The following is a 16,253-nucleotide window of genomic DNA, read 5'->3' as shown; positions in this document are numbered from 1 at the left end:
TGTTCTCAGGAAGGGAATGGACGACAAGCACTATCTCTTCCCCAGGACGATCTAAAGTTGATCAAGATAGCACAGGATACCTGCAAATTTTGTAACAGGTAGGCAAATCACCATATCACCTATCCTTCTGTCATAAACACTCTTCATCTTTATGTAACTTGCCACCCTAAGAAACTTATATAACATATCAGGAAACCACATTATGGAAAAAAACAAGGTAAAACAGATTAGCTCTAAGATGGCAAAAGAATATGACAAGGCTGTATACTCTCCCTTATTTATTCAACTTACATGCTGAATATATATTATGGGAAGATGGACTGGAAGAAGCTGAGCATGGTTTTAACACTGAAAGAAAACAAATGTCAATTGTTTTCACTATGCTGATAACACTATCCTGATAGCAAAACCCCAAAGGATCTGCAGGCTCTAGCAATAAAAACTAAGGAACACAGTGAAAAAGAAATGGAATTAGAATTTAATATAAAGACGATAAAGAGGCAGACCCTCTGGGAAGGAAGGTCTGTAAATGGTTGATAACTTCTGCTGTTTAGGATCAACTATCAACAGTGAAAGAACAAGCAGTCAAGGGATATATTTCAGATTAATACTTGGTAAAGCAGCCATGAAGCTCTTGGATTTATTGAGATTCTGTGATGTGCCTGTACCTACAAAGATCCCAACTGTGGTATTCCCCATGACATTCTATGGAAGCAAAAATTGGACTTTGAAGAAAGAGGGCAGAAAAGTATTGATGCTTTTGAACTTTGGTGTTGGAAAAGTCATGGTAATACCATGGCGGCTAATAAAACAAATGAATGGATCATGGAACAAATCAAGCCCGAGTTCTCACTTGGGGCACAAATGACTGGCTCAGACATCCTACTTCAGACATGACATGTGAAGATCTGGCTCTCTGGAAAAAGTTCTAATATTGGGAAAAGTGGAAGGAAAGAGATGTGGATGACCAGCAGGAAAGTAAGTGATGGACTCAGTTACAATGGAACTGAGTGCCCTGTTGGAAGACCTGAAAGATCAGGTTAGGGATTCATTGTCATGGAGAAACTCTTATGTGGCCACTGGGAACCAGAAGTAACTTGATGGCACATAACCACTCACTCAAAGTTGTAGAAGGTAAACATAAACTTAACTCCTTATGCAGGAAGGGACAATCACTTGAATGTACCCAGTGGATCCAGTTCAGAATCAGAGAAACCTTAATTCATATAGGGGCAACAGCAACTCTTGATAAATATTCCCCAGGTTAATCTTGCAGGAACAATATACCTAAAGAAAAAAGCTGAACTGTTCCCAGATTCTCCTGTTCAGATTGATTTTCTTTGGAATCAACTTCCCTTGGGGCTCCGGTTGGCCCCGACCTTCGTACCTTCCGCCGTGAATTGAAAACCTGGCTGTTTATGTCCCCCGGTCTAGACTGATGGGGTAGTATACTTTTTTTGATATTTTTTATGTATATTTGTTGTTTTTAACAGTCGCTTGGTCGATTGTCGTTGTGAGCCGCCCTGAGTCCTTGGAAATAGGGCGGCATACAAATTTTATAAAAGAAAATAAATTTTCACAGAACAGTCCTGAGTATCTGAATTAAAGCTAAAACATTTCTGATATATAAACCTTAGTTATGCTTTCTTATGGAACAGGGAAACTATCCCCAAGTTTTGTCTTTAATTATTTTGTAACAATTTTGTCTTTAATTATTTTGTAACAATTTTGTCTTTAATTATTTTGTAACACCTTTTGTGTTTTGTGTCCACCCAAGGATTATCCCCAAATGATACCTCTTTCCAATCTACCTTGACAAATACACAGTCTCTTTAATTTGGCTCCCTATCTTCAATAACTCCAAGGCAAGGTTGCCTTGGGAGCATCAAGATCTGAATTCTGGGCCCCTGGTGAGCAGATTGGAGCCTCTATTCATTAGAGAGTCTGCCACCCTGTCTAGATATATCAAATGCTAATTATGCCTGCCAATATTGATATGCTGTTATGTAATCCTCTAATGTACATCATTAATTAAAATCTACCAATTTACAATGCTATAAAAGATTGCTCCAGGCGCCACTGGCAGTAAACAAGCTTTCACAATAAATGCACAAGGCTTTGATCATTTAAGTTAACCTTGGGTGATTCAGAATCTTTTTTCTTTGCAAACAATAATAGCCACTGTCATCACCCAATGCAATCCAGAAGCAAACAATCAAGACTACGAATATTAGTCCTGTGCATATTTACGCCATTTAAGCAATATTGGTCCTGTACATATTTGCTCCATTTAAACATCACAGGTCATTTAAGTAACCTGTCATGCTTAGAACTCAACTACATATGCTATACCAAATGTTACGTATCTTGGCAGAGACTGATATTTCACAATTTGAACATTTAGGGTTCTTTTTCTAAAATATATGTCGCTAACCCACCTAGTAAAGGGTTTGTAAGTGTTGGACATTGAGATTTAATGAAGCATTGCATTGACTAATTTATCCTGCTGTAGAAATCCAGGAATTCTATCCTGGAAAGTATATAGCCGTGATGGCGAACCTATGGCATGCATGCCACAGGTGGCACATGTAGCCATATCAGTGGGCACGCCAGCTCAGCTGTGGCACGCATGTGCGTGACGGCCAACTGATTTTTCGGGCCTTCTGGGCTCAGCAGAAGTAGGAAAACAGGCTGTTTCCTGCCTCCGGAGGGCCTGGAGGTGGGTGGGGAAGGCCCGTTTTTCTTTCTCACCTGGCTCCAGATGCTCTCTATGCATCTGGGGAGAGCGAAAACTGCCTTCCTCACTCCCCTCCGGAGAGTCCTAGAGAGGATCTGGAGGCTGGGGACAGCAAAAAACGTCACTTCCTGTCCCACCGGGAGTTGGGAAATGGACTGTTTCAGGCCTCTGGAGGGCCTCCAAGAAAGTGGGGAAGGCTGTTTTCACCCTCCCCAGATGCATAGAGAGCATCTGGAGCCAGGTGAGAAAGAAAAATGGGCCTACCGGGCAATTGTGTGCCAGGAGAGAGGGGAGGGGACGTTGCACACACATGTGCAGGGTGGGGGCACATATAATTATGGGTGTGGGCATGCGCGCATGCAAACCTCCCCTGCCCCACCCCCCGGCATGCAATGGCAAAAAGGTTAGCCATCACTGGTATATAGGATTGCATGCAGGCAAGTGAGTGTGCTTCCAAAAAAAAAAAAAAAGAATAAGAAATAAGTAGTTCCTTTTTGTATCAGCCTGTTCAGATTCCCAGTAGATGCAAAGTTACAACTTTTCTTAACAAACAGGAGAGAAACATAGTGAGCTGACAAATCTTTTGATATTTGTTTTAGGCGAGATAGAACACACACGCATGCATGCATGCGTGTGTGTGTGCACACATGCAGAGGGAGGGGGAGGGAAGAAGGGAGAGGAGGGAGAGAGAGAGAGAGGTTAGCATGGTATAAAATGGGAAATAAAGCATTTCAAATCCAAAATGTTGGCACTCAAGCATAATCCCAAGCATCCTGAAAGTCTTTGAAAAAGTCATTTTGATTGTTCATTACACACGTCTGGAAATCTCTCCCACTGTCTTACTCTAGATTTTGTAAGGCTAAGTGCTTCCTGGTCAAACCCTTTTGAGTTCAATTAGAACAAAAGAGACGAAAGGTAAGAAGCTTCGGTTTAGAGCACACTCAAAGAATTATGTCAGTAACAAGTTTTAAGAAAACTTTACAGGCTATTTGTGAATTGCCTTTCAACTGTTTTTTAAAAATAATACTGCAAGCAGATCTCTCTCTCGCTTGCTATGGTTTGACATTGCTATCTTGAATTTTTATGACATTCCCAAGTATATCCCATAAAGCAGAGTTCCCCAATCTTTCCGGCTTTGTGGACTGGTGGGGGAGGGGAGAGAAGAAATCGTTTGGCATGAATGATGGACACACATGTGCGTGTGCAGCTCCATTTGTGCAAGCAGCAGGCACACGTACCCACCTCTTGCAAAAATGGAGCAGGTACACATGTGCTCACATGCTGCTCGCGCAAGTGGGAATGTGCATGCCTCCTTGCCCACCACTTCCGTGGCCCGGTTCTGAACAGCTCAAGGCCCAGTAGTGGGCCGCAGCCCGAGGCTTGGTATCCCTGCCATAAAGAAATGTAATAAAATTCAGGTTAGTTTATTGCTATATGGAAAGCCTTTGCTATATTTTTGTACTGGCAACCCCTTTTCTAGTTTGATTTTCAGAAGCACTGAAATTCTTTGAATTGAAAGCATGTGAGAGAAAGAAAAATTAAGAAAGAATCTGAAGCAATTGAGTGGAACTAGTTAAAAGTGAGTGTTTTATTTGCTGAAGTTGTTTCCATGAAAATCTTTTTGCACAGTTCTACATTCCAAACACTATTTTCAAATTTTCTCCTTCCAAACCCTCTTCTTCTTTTTATGCCCCTGAGGGATTATAAAACATTTTGCTGATTCCAATATGAATTATGTTACTGAGCGTAATAAAACTTCTTGTGCACAGCCCTGGGAATGAAACCAACGAATGGGGCTTTACTATGGAAAGTCTTATCAGGCATCATGTAGCTTGATCATGGCAAGCTAGAAAACTCAAAAAGTTTTACTAAGTTCTGTGGAATTCATCTCCTAAACACAGAGCTACCCTTAATAAAGTTTTAATGATAAAAAGCCAACTATTCAGTTTGTTAATTAATAATCGCATCTATCTTTTGTTTTTGAAAATATCAGCATGTAATAGCATTAAAATGACCCTGTCTTAGTTCAGATGTTGAGCCATGTTGTACCTACTTAATACTTGTAAGGGAGACTTATCAAGATGCTGAAGTAGAAATAGCACTTAGACTTATATACCACTTCACAGTGCTTTACAGCCCTCTCTAAGCGGTTTACAGGGTCAGCATATTGCCCCCAACAATCTGGGTCCTCATTTTACTGACCTTGGAAGGATGGAAGGCTGAGTCAACCTTGTAGACTGGGAAATTGAAAAAAAAGACACTTTGTGGAAAAAGACAAAAGCAAGCCACTTCCCAGAAAAACTATGTGGATACATCCATGACTTCAGCTCTGTGTTTGAGAGATGAACTTCACAGAATTTAGTGAAACTTTGAGTTTTCCAGCTGGCCATGATCAAGCTGCCTGGTAAGACTTTCCATAGTAAAGCTCCATTCGTTGGTTTCATCCCCAATGAGCTGTGCACAAGGAGTTTTATTATGCTCAATAACATAATTCACATTGGAGTCAAGTTGACTAAACCAAATCAAAACAAATTTATTTTGGAAACTACTTCTTCATCTATCTACTTTCATTAGAGAAGCCTGAGCACATGCTCCAGTTCAAAAGGTTACTAGCACATCCTCACATCTAAACATCTAAGGAAATATTAGTTCAGTGATTGCATACAAGTTTACCAGCAGAATTTTAAGGACTGGGCACTAGAGGTGGTATTCAGCAGTTCTGACCAGTTCTGGAGAATTGGTAGTGGAAATTTTGAGTAGTTCGGAGAACTGGTAAATACCACCTCTGACCGGCCCCACTTCCATCTATTCTCTGCCTCCGGAGTCCCGGCTGATCAGGAGGAAATGGGGATTCTGCAGTAATTTTCCCCTGGATTGGGGAGGGAATGGCGATTTTACAGTATCCTTCTCGTGCTACCACCAAGCCACGCCCACCAAGCCTTGCCCACAGAACCGGTAGTAAAATTTTTTGAATCCCACTACTGCTGGGCACATAATATATACCTATCAAGAAAGTCAAATGAATATGAAAACAAAACAACTTTCCTGTATGACGAGCTAAATAGGAAAAAAAGCCTATTTCTCTGTATTGCAAACTCCCGATTCTTCCCATATGTCATTACCATGGCCTGATTCCTTGGCTTAATAAGGGCTTGGGTGTGATATGCCTCTAGACAGAGATCATCTCCTATTATTTTGCTCTTGTCCTAGTTGTAAGAGGAAAAACAAGGCAAGATTGGGAATATCACTATCGTTTCTTCAGAAAGATTCCTCTTTTCTTGGAAAATAAATTGTAGCTACACCCATTCTCCATGAGGCATACTCAATTGTGCAGAACAAAAGGGAGAAAAGGTTAGGTTAGCAAAATCTGTCCTATCCAGAAGGATCTCTGTGATATTCTTCAATTCATTCTCTCCAATTAGGGGGGGTTGTGGCCCAGGATCTAGAGAATACAATGTCATAGAAGGCAGCTACAAAGAAGTAACAGATTTGCTCAACTGCAATTTGTAAACATGTGATTGTAATGCTACGATTCATCTGTTCAAAGCCACACATACACATACACATACACATCAGACCTTAGAATTGGTTTTATGGCTTGACAGTTGTTACTTTTAGGCAATTCTTTGTTTCACAGAAACTTGCAGTATCTAACAACAGTTTTTAGTTCACAAGGAACCCTTGCAAGAAAAGCTTTGGTTGCTAACAAGAAAGTAAGTAAATTTTTTGTGCATCCCAAGAATTCTGTAAAATGAAAACAGAGAATTTGCTGACGTGAAGGACAGATAACAAACACATTCTTTGTACTGAAAGAAACTCGAGCTAAAATACAACGCTATTCAAGCTCTATGCTGGAATTCACAAATGTTTCTATATCTTAAGAAATGCAAAGTTTCAATGTCACATTAGGACACTTGCTTATCTGATATGGATTGTTAAGGAAGTGGTATTTTCCTATAATACCAATGTAGCATACTAGATTTTGTCAAAGATAAATGTGAAAATATAGGGTTTTTTTTAATAAAAAAAATGATTTGATGTTTTGTTACTGTATGTGGGAAATGTGTGGGGAATTAAATAATTCTTATGTTTTACGTAAATTTGTTCTGAACATAAAAATCAGAAATAGGTTGTTAGCTGAAACCAGCAATATTTCATCTTTGTTTCTGAATGTGGTCATTCCTCCTTGGACTGCACAAGTTTATAACAAGTTCTTGGACTAACAGCTCCTATTCAAAATAATGTAGATGATCTTGTGTACCTATTGAAATGATTACTGGATTATAGCAAGCCTGCTCTTGTCACTCATGCCTTGGTCATCTCTCAACTGGATTATTGCAATCCATTGTACAGGAAAGTACTACTGAAGACCATCAAGGTACAGCTGCTTCAGAATACAGCAACTCAATCGGGTTTTGGGTGCCCATTATTGCAAGAATGTACTGGCTGTTAGGCTGGCTTTCAGCTGCAATTCAAGATGCCAGTTATAAACCCCTCCATGGCTCAGAATCTGGGTACCTTCAATACCAAAGGTCTCTGCCTACCCATTAAATTTAGGAGGGATAACACTTTTTCAATCCCATTTCTGAAGGAGCAATATATTTAGGGGTCACAAGGAAGCCTTCTGCATTGCCTCTCCTCTTCTTTGGAGCAAACTCCATCCCAGGTTAGACAAGCACCAATCCTGGAACCATTTAGAGAAGCTGCTAAAACCTGGCTATCTCAGAAAGCCTTTAGGATTGCTATAATTAAGAGTTCCCACCCTGCAATACGTGATTGTTTTGTTATGAAGAATGATATTCCTCAGTGTGAAGATTATTATAATACTGTCATTTATTTTCTTTTCCCACTATTATGAAGTTTTCACAGAGGGTTATTCACAACAAAGTGAATGATAATCAAGGATCTTTTATACTCAATCATTAGTCCCTTCCAAGGTAGTTAACACATACACAGCACAACACACTATCCCCCACTTGAAAACATGACAACAAAGTCTGGAGATAAGTTTACACTTCCTAGGTAATTATAGAATCCCTAATTACAAAAAGGATTCTATCTGAGTTCAAACTGTATCCAAAAATATAACCAAGGGTAGTCACTAATCATATCTGAACCACATATAAGCCATAAACTTGTTACACTAATTAGCAACATTTTTTTAAAAAAATTGATTTATATGCCGCCCTTCTCCGGAGACTCAGGGTGGCTTACAATGCGTTAAGCAATAGCCTTCATACTTTTGTATATTTATACAAAGTCAGCTTATTGCCCCCACAAACTGGGTCCTCAATTTACCTACCTTAGAAAGGATGGAAGGCTAAGTCAACCTTGAGCCTGGTGAGATTCGAACTTACAGTAATTGCAGACAGCTGGTGTTAATCACAATGCTATCAGTCTGCTGAGCCACCAGGTTTGAGGTTGTATTAACCTCAAACAAACACTGCATACATGCTGTTCAGAAACTGCATGAACTTGTATTAAAAATGATTATAGCTGGGAACAAATTATTATTGATGGGAACAATTTTTTTTTATTGATGAATTTTATCACTCAAAGAAGTTGCCTGAGCTACCAGAATCTTTAATCTGAAATCAAATGACAGAGAAGTGAGGGACTAGAAATCTGATGGACTGCCAATGATAGAGAATATGATTTTTTGTCATCTTTCACGGGGCTGAGAGCGATACAAGTTACCATTCATTTAGTGACTATTCAAAGTTACAATGGCACTGAAAAATATGACTTCCAAGCAGTCCTTGCACTTATTAGTTTCAGTCATATGATTGTGATCTAGGCATTTGGCAAGAACTCATTGCAGTGTTCTGTTAATACTTGATTTCCATTTCCAGCTGGCTTCCGATGAGCAAAATCAATAAGGAAGTCTGAATTGAAGTTTGCAAATTGCAGTCATGTGACATCTCACTGAACAACCCACAGCAAAAGCAGGTCATAAAATTGGGTGTTTTCATATGATGCCTCATTTAATGACCATACATTTAACAATATAAGTTCAGGACCCAAATGTGGCTGTAAGTGAAGTAAGTGGCTGTAAGTGAATTCATAAATCTCCCTGCATCCTTGCAGAAAAAACAAGAAGCCCGAACTTTAGGCATGTAAAGAAAGACATGAATCCAACTTCTTTAGATATGTAAAGAAAGTTATGAATCCAGTTTCTAACACAGTATTTTCAGTCTGTCTTCTTCACTTTGGTTTTGTCCATATCTGGATTGTAGCCACTAATACTGATTTTACATGAATATGTTTGGATTTTAAGATCACTACACAAATCCATTTTAATTTACTGAATATGAGAGTTTCAATTTCACTTCAAAAACAGCCAAGCCTGGTAAGATGATTATGGTGCTGGACTAGGAGCAGGGAGATGTTGATTTTAGTCCTCTCTTAAGTATGAAAATTCCCCTTGAGCTAGTCATTCCTTTTCAGCCCAAATCAGTATCAACTGATAAACAAGCCAACTCCCCTCATCATGCATTGATTAGCTTCACTACAAAAACTAAGTTAAGTGCACTGCAAAAATAAATGGACCCTGTAAGTGTGCAGGATAGATGCAAAGAAAAATGATCTTCCGCCGTGCCCTTAAAACCCACTTTTTCCAGCAAGCCGGGCTGGCTTAAGAAGAAATTTTTAAATGTTTTAATTGGTTTGTGATTTTTAATTTTTGGGCCAAATTTATATATATTTTGTTTTTTTAATATTTGTATTTCATGTTCTTAATTCTGGCTGTACACCGCCCTGAGTCCTCAGGGAGAAGGGCGGTATATAAATTGGAAATAAAATAAAATAAATAAATAAAAATAAGTGATGTGCATTAGGCATAAAATGGCAGAATAAACATGAATTAGCAATATGGAAATTAGAAGGGAAACCTTTCAAAGCAATAATTGCTCCAAGAACAAAGGTCATGCGAAGATGAAATTTACACAGAGAAATACAGTACAACAATACATGATTTTGATAAAAGTCTGAATCTCTAATTAGCTGCATCAAACAGCAATCCTTTTATAGGCAACTGAGAATCAAATACATTCAAAATCATTTGATGAAGAGTTGAATGTAAGTAGATGTCTGCATAATTTCCGAGCAGCGTAGTTCAAAAGAAAGTATTTTCCTACAGCATGAAGAGTTTCCTCAGGAAGAATGGAAAAACAATAGAATGGTTCAATTAAGAGACGAAAAATAATTTATTGTTGCAAGGAAGGCTTCAGTTTTGCAAAAGTTTGTAGCGTAATTTATAGCTTATGGGTTCTGCATTTTATTTCAAAGGTAGTTCTTCATTTACAATCACAATGGAGTCCAAAATTTATGTTGCTAAGTGAAACATTTGTTAAATAAATTTTGCCCCATTTTACCACCTTTTTTTGCCACAGTTGTTAAGTGAATCATTGCAGTTGTTAAGTCAGTAGCAACTGTTGTCGAGTGAATCTGGCTTCCCCATTGACTTTGCTTGCCAGGTCATTAAAGGTGATCACATAACTTCGGGACACTGCAACCGTCATAAAAATGAGTCACTTACCAAGTGTCCGAATTTTGATCACATGACCATGGGGATGCTGCAATGGTCGTAAGTCACTTTATGCAGTTCTGTTTTAACTTTGAACAGTTACTAAATGAATTGTTGTAAATTGAGGATTACCTGCATTGTTTCAAGTGATAGTTTTGCCTGTTTTTGTATGAGTCATCTCTTTTATAAATCACTTTTGCCACGATCGGCATGTTGTACAAATATTACTAAGTTAGCAATATGAGATAAGCAAACTAACCTAAAGTAGCCAATCTAGGACAGAAAGCAGTAATTCTTCTTACCACTTTTACCGGTAGAATCTAAAACAGTTGTTGGAATAATTCTCCATATTGATACTTCTCAGAAATTAAACTGTGCAATGACTCTGCAAAAGCACCGGCAAAAGTGGAAAGCAAGAAAAAAAAATCAATGTTTGGACAGTCTACCTGCAAATACACTTTATTTTCTTATGATTGTATAGAATTTCTTCTAACACTGTCCAAAGTGATTTTAAAAACTGCCCAAAGCTGCAGATCACTCAATAGCATTGGATGTGAATAAATGTGCTTAAGAAATTTGTGATCACAATGAGATTATTTTCTAAGTTGCTGACATGTAAACAAAGGGGACCATACCTCATTAACACTGTTTTGTGGGGTTCAAAGGTTCCGTTGGTATGAAGAAGACATACAAATGCCTTTTCTAGTGAGCTAGTCTCAGATAAGGTGAACTCAACTGAGTTAAATCTAAATATGGAGTATCAAGACGAAGAGAAGATACTCTTCTTCTCTAGTCCAGACTGCAGTTAGAATATCATGTCCAGTTCTGGATATGCCATTTTGAGAAAGCCATGGACAAACTGGAGCATGTCCAGAAAAGAGCATTCAAGATGATAAAAAGAGGCTCTGGTATGTTCAGTCTGGAGGGGGAAAAAACTGCACTTTCACCTTTGAGGAAGAGGTGTCTCCCCCGCACTTTGTGATCCTGCACTACTATTAATCTTCTCATTGTTCCCACCACCCATCTCCTTCCACTTATGACTGTATGACTGTAACTTTGTTGCTTATATCCTTACGATTTATATTGATACTGTTTCCTAATTGCTTATTTGTATACCCTATGACTATCATTAACTGTTGTACCTTATGATTCTTGACGAATGTATCTTTTCTTTTATGTATACTGAGAGCATATGCACCAAGACAAATTCCTGTGTGTTCAATCACACTTGGCCAATAAAAAATTCTATTCTATTCTATTCTCACCCTGAATATGTTCTTGTATTCTTCCAAGTTTCTCACCTCTAACCTAGGTTAAAGCTCAATATTCAGGCATTATTTGCACAATTTTAAAAATGGCCAAGCTGGCTTTGGAATGACTTTTATGGATTATTTAATTTGCCAAGGCCCGAAGAGAGGATTCTCTGACATAGAATGGCTTTATGATTTATCTTCATAGTAAGATTATGCCTGGTTATTTCTTTATCTTCTGAGACCCAATTATACATCCTACCTCTTAAGAGCGATGAGCTCGGTGTGGACCTCAAGCAGAGCCTTTTGTATAGTCATACTTACTAATGGACTTTTATCTTGGATAGTTCAGGATCTCTCTCTTTCTCCCCACAGGCCTTGAAACAGCCAGTAAAGTTCTTTTTTATTGTGTGTGTGTATCAATTATTTTTACTATTACATAGTTACATTTCTCAGAAATAATTTATCTCTAGTTTCACACCTCCATTGATTAATCAATTAAGGCACAAGCTGTTCATTGCTAAATGTCTGATTTTTTGTCTGAAAGACAGAAAATGCAGATGCCATTTGAATGAATAATGGCATTTACTACCACATACTACCAGACAGACAGACCTTTCAGCTTTCATCATCTTCCTATTCATGTGATCAAATTATTCTTTTACTTGAAGCTCCTTGAAAATCACTCTGATTTAATTCATTAGATGCATATCCTTCCTTCCCTCTAAGAGTACACAAAGACCATTCTCTCCTTCATTCTTCCTCACAATCATAATCACTCAAGGAAATCTGAAAAGTAATGGTTGGTCCAAAGTTTCCCAGTGAGCTTCAAAAACTATAGGTGGATTTGAACCTGCTTTTCTCAGGTCTAGTCCAACTCCTTAACTTTACACCATACTGACTCTCAGTGATTGGCCATGTTGCATACTAGAACGTAGTATAGAGGAAGCATTTACAAGAGTATTTAACACACAAAAGATCCCATTAACCCCCAAGTGAAAAAGTTAGCCTGACTGAATGAATAATGGCTAAAGAGCTCCTTGCACTCATCTCAGTTCTTGGTGACCACACAGATACATCCTAGCAGGTTCCTTAAAAAGAATGCAGAAGTTTGCTCTTGCCTTCTCAGCAAATATACCAACACAGTGACTTGAATAATTTCAGCAACAGTTATATCAAAATCAACACTTGGCAGTTATGGAATACACTCCAATCCTCAGTAAAGTTAATCAAAGCTTAATAAACGTAAGAGAGCACTAAATGTTTGTGGAGATACTCAGTCATCCAGGTCATGGTTGTCCCAAAGGTGCGTTTTTAAAAAGGCAACTGGACTTTGTTTTTCCTTGAAGAAGTTTCGTTTCTCATCCAAGAATGGGAAGTGAAATGTCTTCAAGAAAAAACAAAATCCAATTGCCTTTTGAAAAAAGCATCTTTGGGTAAAAGAGAGCTACTGCATCTCTTACCGTCTGACCTGTCCAGTCCATAATTCCAAAATGGTCAGCCAAATTCTCTGGGAATTTTTGAGGCAAGACATAAATATACCTATCCCTGGTCATTTTATGTCCATAGGACTTGGTTTCCTGCCTTTGAACATGAAAGATCCATTTCATTGTTTAAGCAAACACCAATAAGCCAATTTTTCAACAATGTTCTATTTGTCTTCTAAAACGAACTTAGCTCATAGCAATCAATACATCCTGTGACAAGTTCCAAATATTTGTAATAAAATCTTGTGAACTAATGATCTGTCTTTACATTGCTGCTGCCCAATTCATATGAGACAAAATTCTGCCTAGTCAGGTCATTCATCATATTTATGTTTTCATCATATTTATAAATCACTATATAAACTATACATATTAAACAAAGTGAATTTTACCACAATCCACTAAAAATAACTCTTCTGGATAATTACAGAATTTCATTAGGGTAAATCTAAAAGTACTTTTTTCTCTTTGGCACCCATATCTCTCCTTGTACTTTATTGCACTGAATCTTGTTTGCTGTTCTGCTAGTCATACATCCAACTTAAAGAGATTAAATGTCTGCAGTTTTTGGCCAGCTGCTTTAAACTTCACTTTAGAATTATTTGGTGACATTCAGAAACTTGGCTACCTTACTGCTCAGGACAACTACAAACATATTTTTAAAAAGTTAAATAGCACCACCAGCTCTAATATAAATTCCTTTCACATTGAAAACTTGTCCCATTAATTCCCAAACTCCACTTACTTCTGACTGCACAAAAGAAAACAAACAAAGCTAAGGTTATGTCTTTTTCTTACATTACATGTATATTCTTTCTTTCTTTCTTCTATCAGCCACCCCTAGTCACATGCCTTGGTTTACTTTCCCCCAAATGATTTCTCATCTAGAGATTTGTTTAACCATGGCCTTTTAGCCTGAGGTCTAATTATACAAACACTAATAACATAAGCCTGATGCATAATTTTTAATTACTTGAATAACAGTTAACCCAAAGGAACACCACATGATATGTAGCAATCATGTGATATATAAAAGGGAAAGGTAACAATTCTTTGAAATATGATCTAGAGAAATGGGGTTGCTCAATTCTCTACAAGGTGTATTTCATTAAGGCTGGTGCATCACCCCAAAAAATTGCTAGCAGGTTCTAAAACAGCACTTCAGATTTGATCTTAATAGCTGCAGGAAGAAAAGCACCCCCCAACTGAAGTCCCATTCCCAGTTGTAGCTCAGTGCAGAAAGAGGGAAGGTCTTTAAAAATAGCCTGGGGAAACCTCTTTCAGTAGCTGGCATGGTCTGGGGTTACCCTTAGCAACCTGGGAAGAATTCCAGGCTGAATTGCATTGTGAGAGCCCTGTCTCTGCTCCAAAGCCCAGCGGGGGCAGGGAAGAGACAGGAATCTGAACACAAACCCACTGGGTTGCACAATTCTGAGCAACAAGCAAGACAAACAAAGCCCATTACACCGCACACCTTTTGCACACCACCCCAGGCACACTCAGGCTCTGCCTACACCTGCTCCAAACAAAAGATGGTCAACTCTGTTGTCTGCCTGAAAAAGGTCCCAAGACTTTATTAAAAAGCCCTGCTCCATCTGTCTCAATTACTTGCAATTCTTTTGCAAGAGCATTTTCGAGCGCCTCTTTTGATTCCCCCCCCAAATAATTATTTTCATATACACTAAGTAGGATCAAGTCCTATGCATTGACACCCACCTATATTCCCCCCCCCAGTTTTTGGCCTATTGCTTCCTGCAAACTATAAACAATAAAAACACTTATTGTTAAGTCAAACACTCCACCAAGCAAATCAGCCTATCCAGGCACATTATCTAGGCCTGTAATTCAGGATGCTGCACTGCTCCTTCTCTCCACCCCAAAACTCCCCGCCTGCCTTAACTGTGACCCACTTGCTTTGGTCTGTACAAGTCGGTGAACCATACGACTAACCGAAGGGCTGGGGGGGGGGTTGTCGCAAACGAAACGAAGCCCCCTCCCACTCTCCCCAAACGCACAATCTCTCCCTCGCACGTACACACACACACACACCCTCAAAACACAAGGCAGCCCAGACAAAAATTAAAACTGAAGCTTGCTTGGCCTATTGTGTGAACTTAAGCACCAGGTTCTAAGTGACCTCCTTTCCCCACCCCACCCCCAAGGTGGGGGGGGGAGAGGTCGCGGATTTTTTATTTATTTTTTAACACAAGTCGGCCTTGTTACCTGCCGGTGGCGCCGGCCTCCCCCAACCCCCTCCCCCACCAACCCCCGTCAATTATTCCATGCCGGCAACCGGGGTCTCTTCAGATGCCACCGGAGCCTTGCGCGGCTGTGGGTGTTCCCATTGTGCGCGTCCTCGATTTCCACACACGCCCAACACAAGACAGGCCGTGTGTGTGTGGAGTGTGTGTGTGTGTGTTTCCAGCGAGTTAAGCTGTTCCGCATTGTTAGTTCCTAAATGGAGGGGTGGGGGGGTTGTTACTCTAAGCCTTCACTTGGGGATCCTCCTCCCTCCTCCCTCCGCCTCCCGCCCCGGATAGAGATGCCCGAAAGCGCATCCCGGCACCTGCCCCGCTGCCTTCGCCCCCCTCCGGCACCTACCACACGGAGCCGTAAGCCCCCGAGCCCACCGGGGTCAAGTGCTGATAGCGCTGGGGAACCTCCCACACTGTTTTATTCAAATCCTGCTTATAGAAGCCGCCTCGCTCAGACATTTTCCGGAGCCGGCGACGGCAGCAGCAGCAGCAGCGGCGGCGGCGGCGACTGAGTTACAGCTGGAAGTGGAAGAGCAAAACTGAGCCGGCGGGGAGGAGACCGGGGGAGGGGAAGGGAGGGGAAGGGAGGAGGCCAGCAGACGTCGCTGAGGAGATGGAGGAGGAGGAGGAGGAGGAGGAGGGAGCGAAAGGAGATGAATGGAGCGGTTGAGCGGAGTAAGAAGAGGAGAAACTGGGAGATAGATTGCCCGTTTTTGTTTTTTTTTAATTTGATTTATATGCCGCCCTTCTCCGAAGACTCAGGGCGGCTTACAATGTGCTCAGCAATAGCCTTCATCCTTTTGTATATTTATACAAAGTCAGCTTATTGCCCCCACAACTGGGTCCTCATTTCACCTACCTTAGAAAGGATGGAAGGCTGAGTCAACCTTGAGCCTTGGCGAGATTCGAACCCTGCAGTAATTGCAGGCAGCTGGTCTTAATAACCAGCTTAATAACAGGGTGCCTTAAACCCCTGTACTACCAAGGCTCTTGGTCGGA

General features: G+C 40.0%; 1 protein-coding gene across 1 annotated transcript in view; it reads right to left on the bottom strand.

Moving 5' to 3' along the window:
* MAPK11 (mitogen-activated protein kinase 11) overlaps nt 1-15,972 on the bottom strand; it is a 41,803-nt gene extending 25,831 nt beyond the window's left edge. The window contains exon 1 of the mRNA XM_034421225.3: nt 15,601-15,972. Within this exon, the coding sequence (XP_034277116.1) occupies nt 15,601-15,713 (113 nt within the window). The 5' untranslated portion in view covers nt 15,714-15,972. The remainder of the gene's footprint in view (nt 1-15,600) is intronic.
* Between the last annotated feature and the right edge of the window lie 281 nt (nt 15,973-16,253).

Source organism: Pantherophis guttatus, chromosome 7, assembly GCF_059756535.1.
Source record: "Pantherophis guttatus breed Tessera chromosome 7, ASM5975653v1, whole genome shotgun sequence".
NCBI classification, from domain to species: domain Eukaryota; kingdom Metazoa; phylum Chordata; class Lepidosauria; order Squamata; family Colubridae; genus Pantherophis; species Pantherophis guttatus.
Note: the sequence above shows the minus strand (reverse complement) of the source record. Positions and strands in the feature narration are given on the sequence as shown.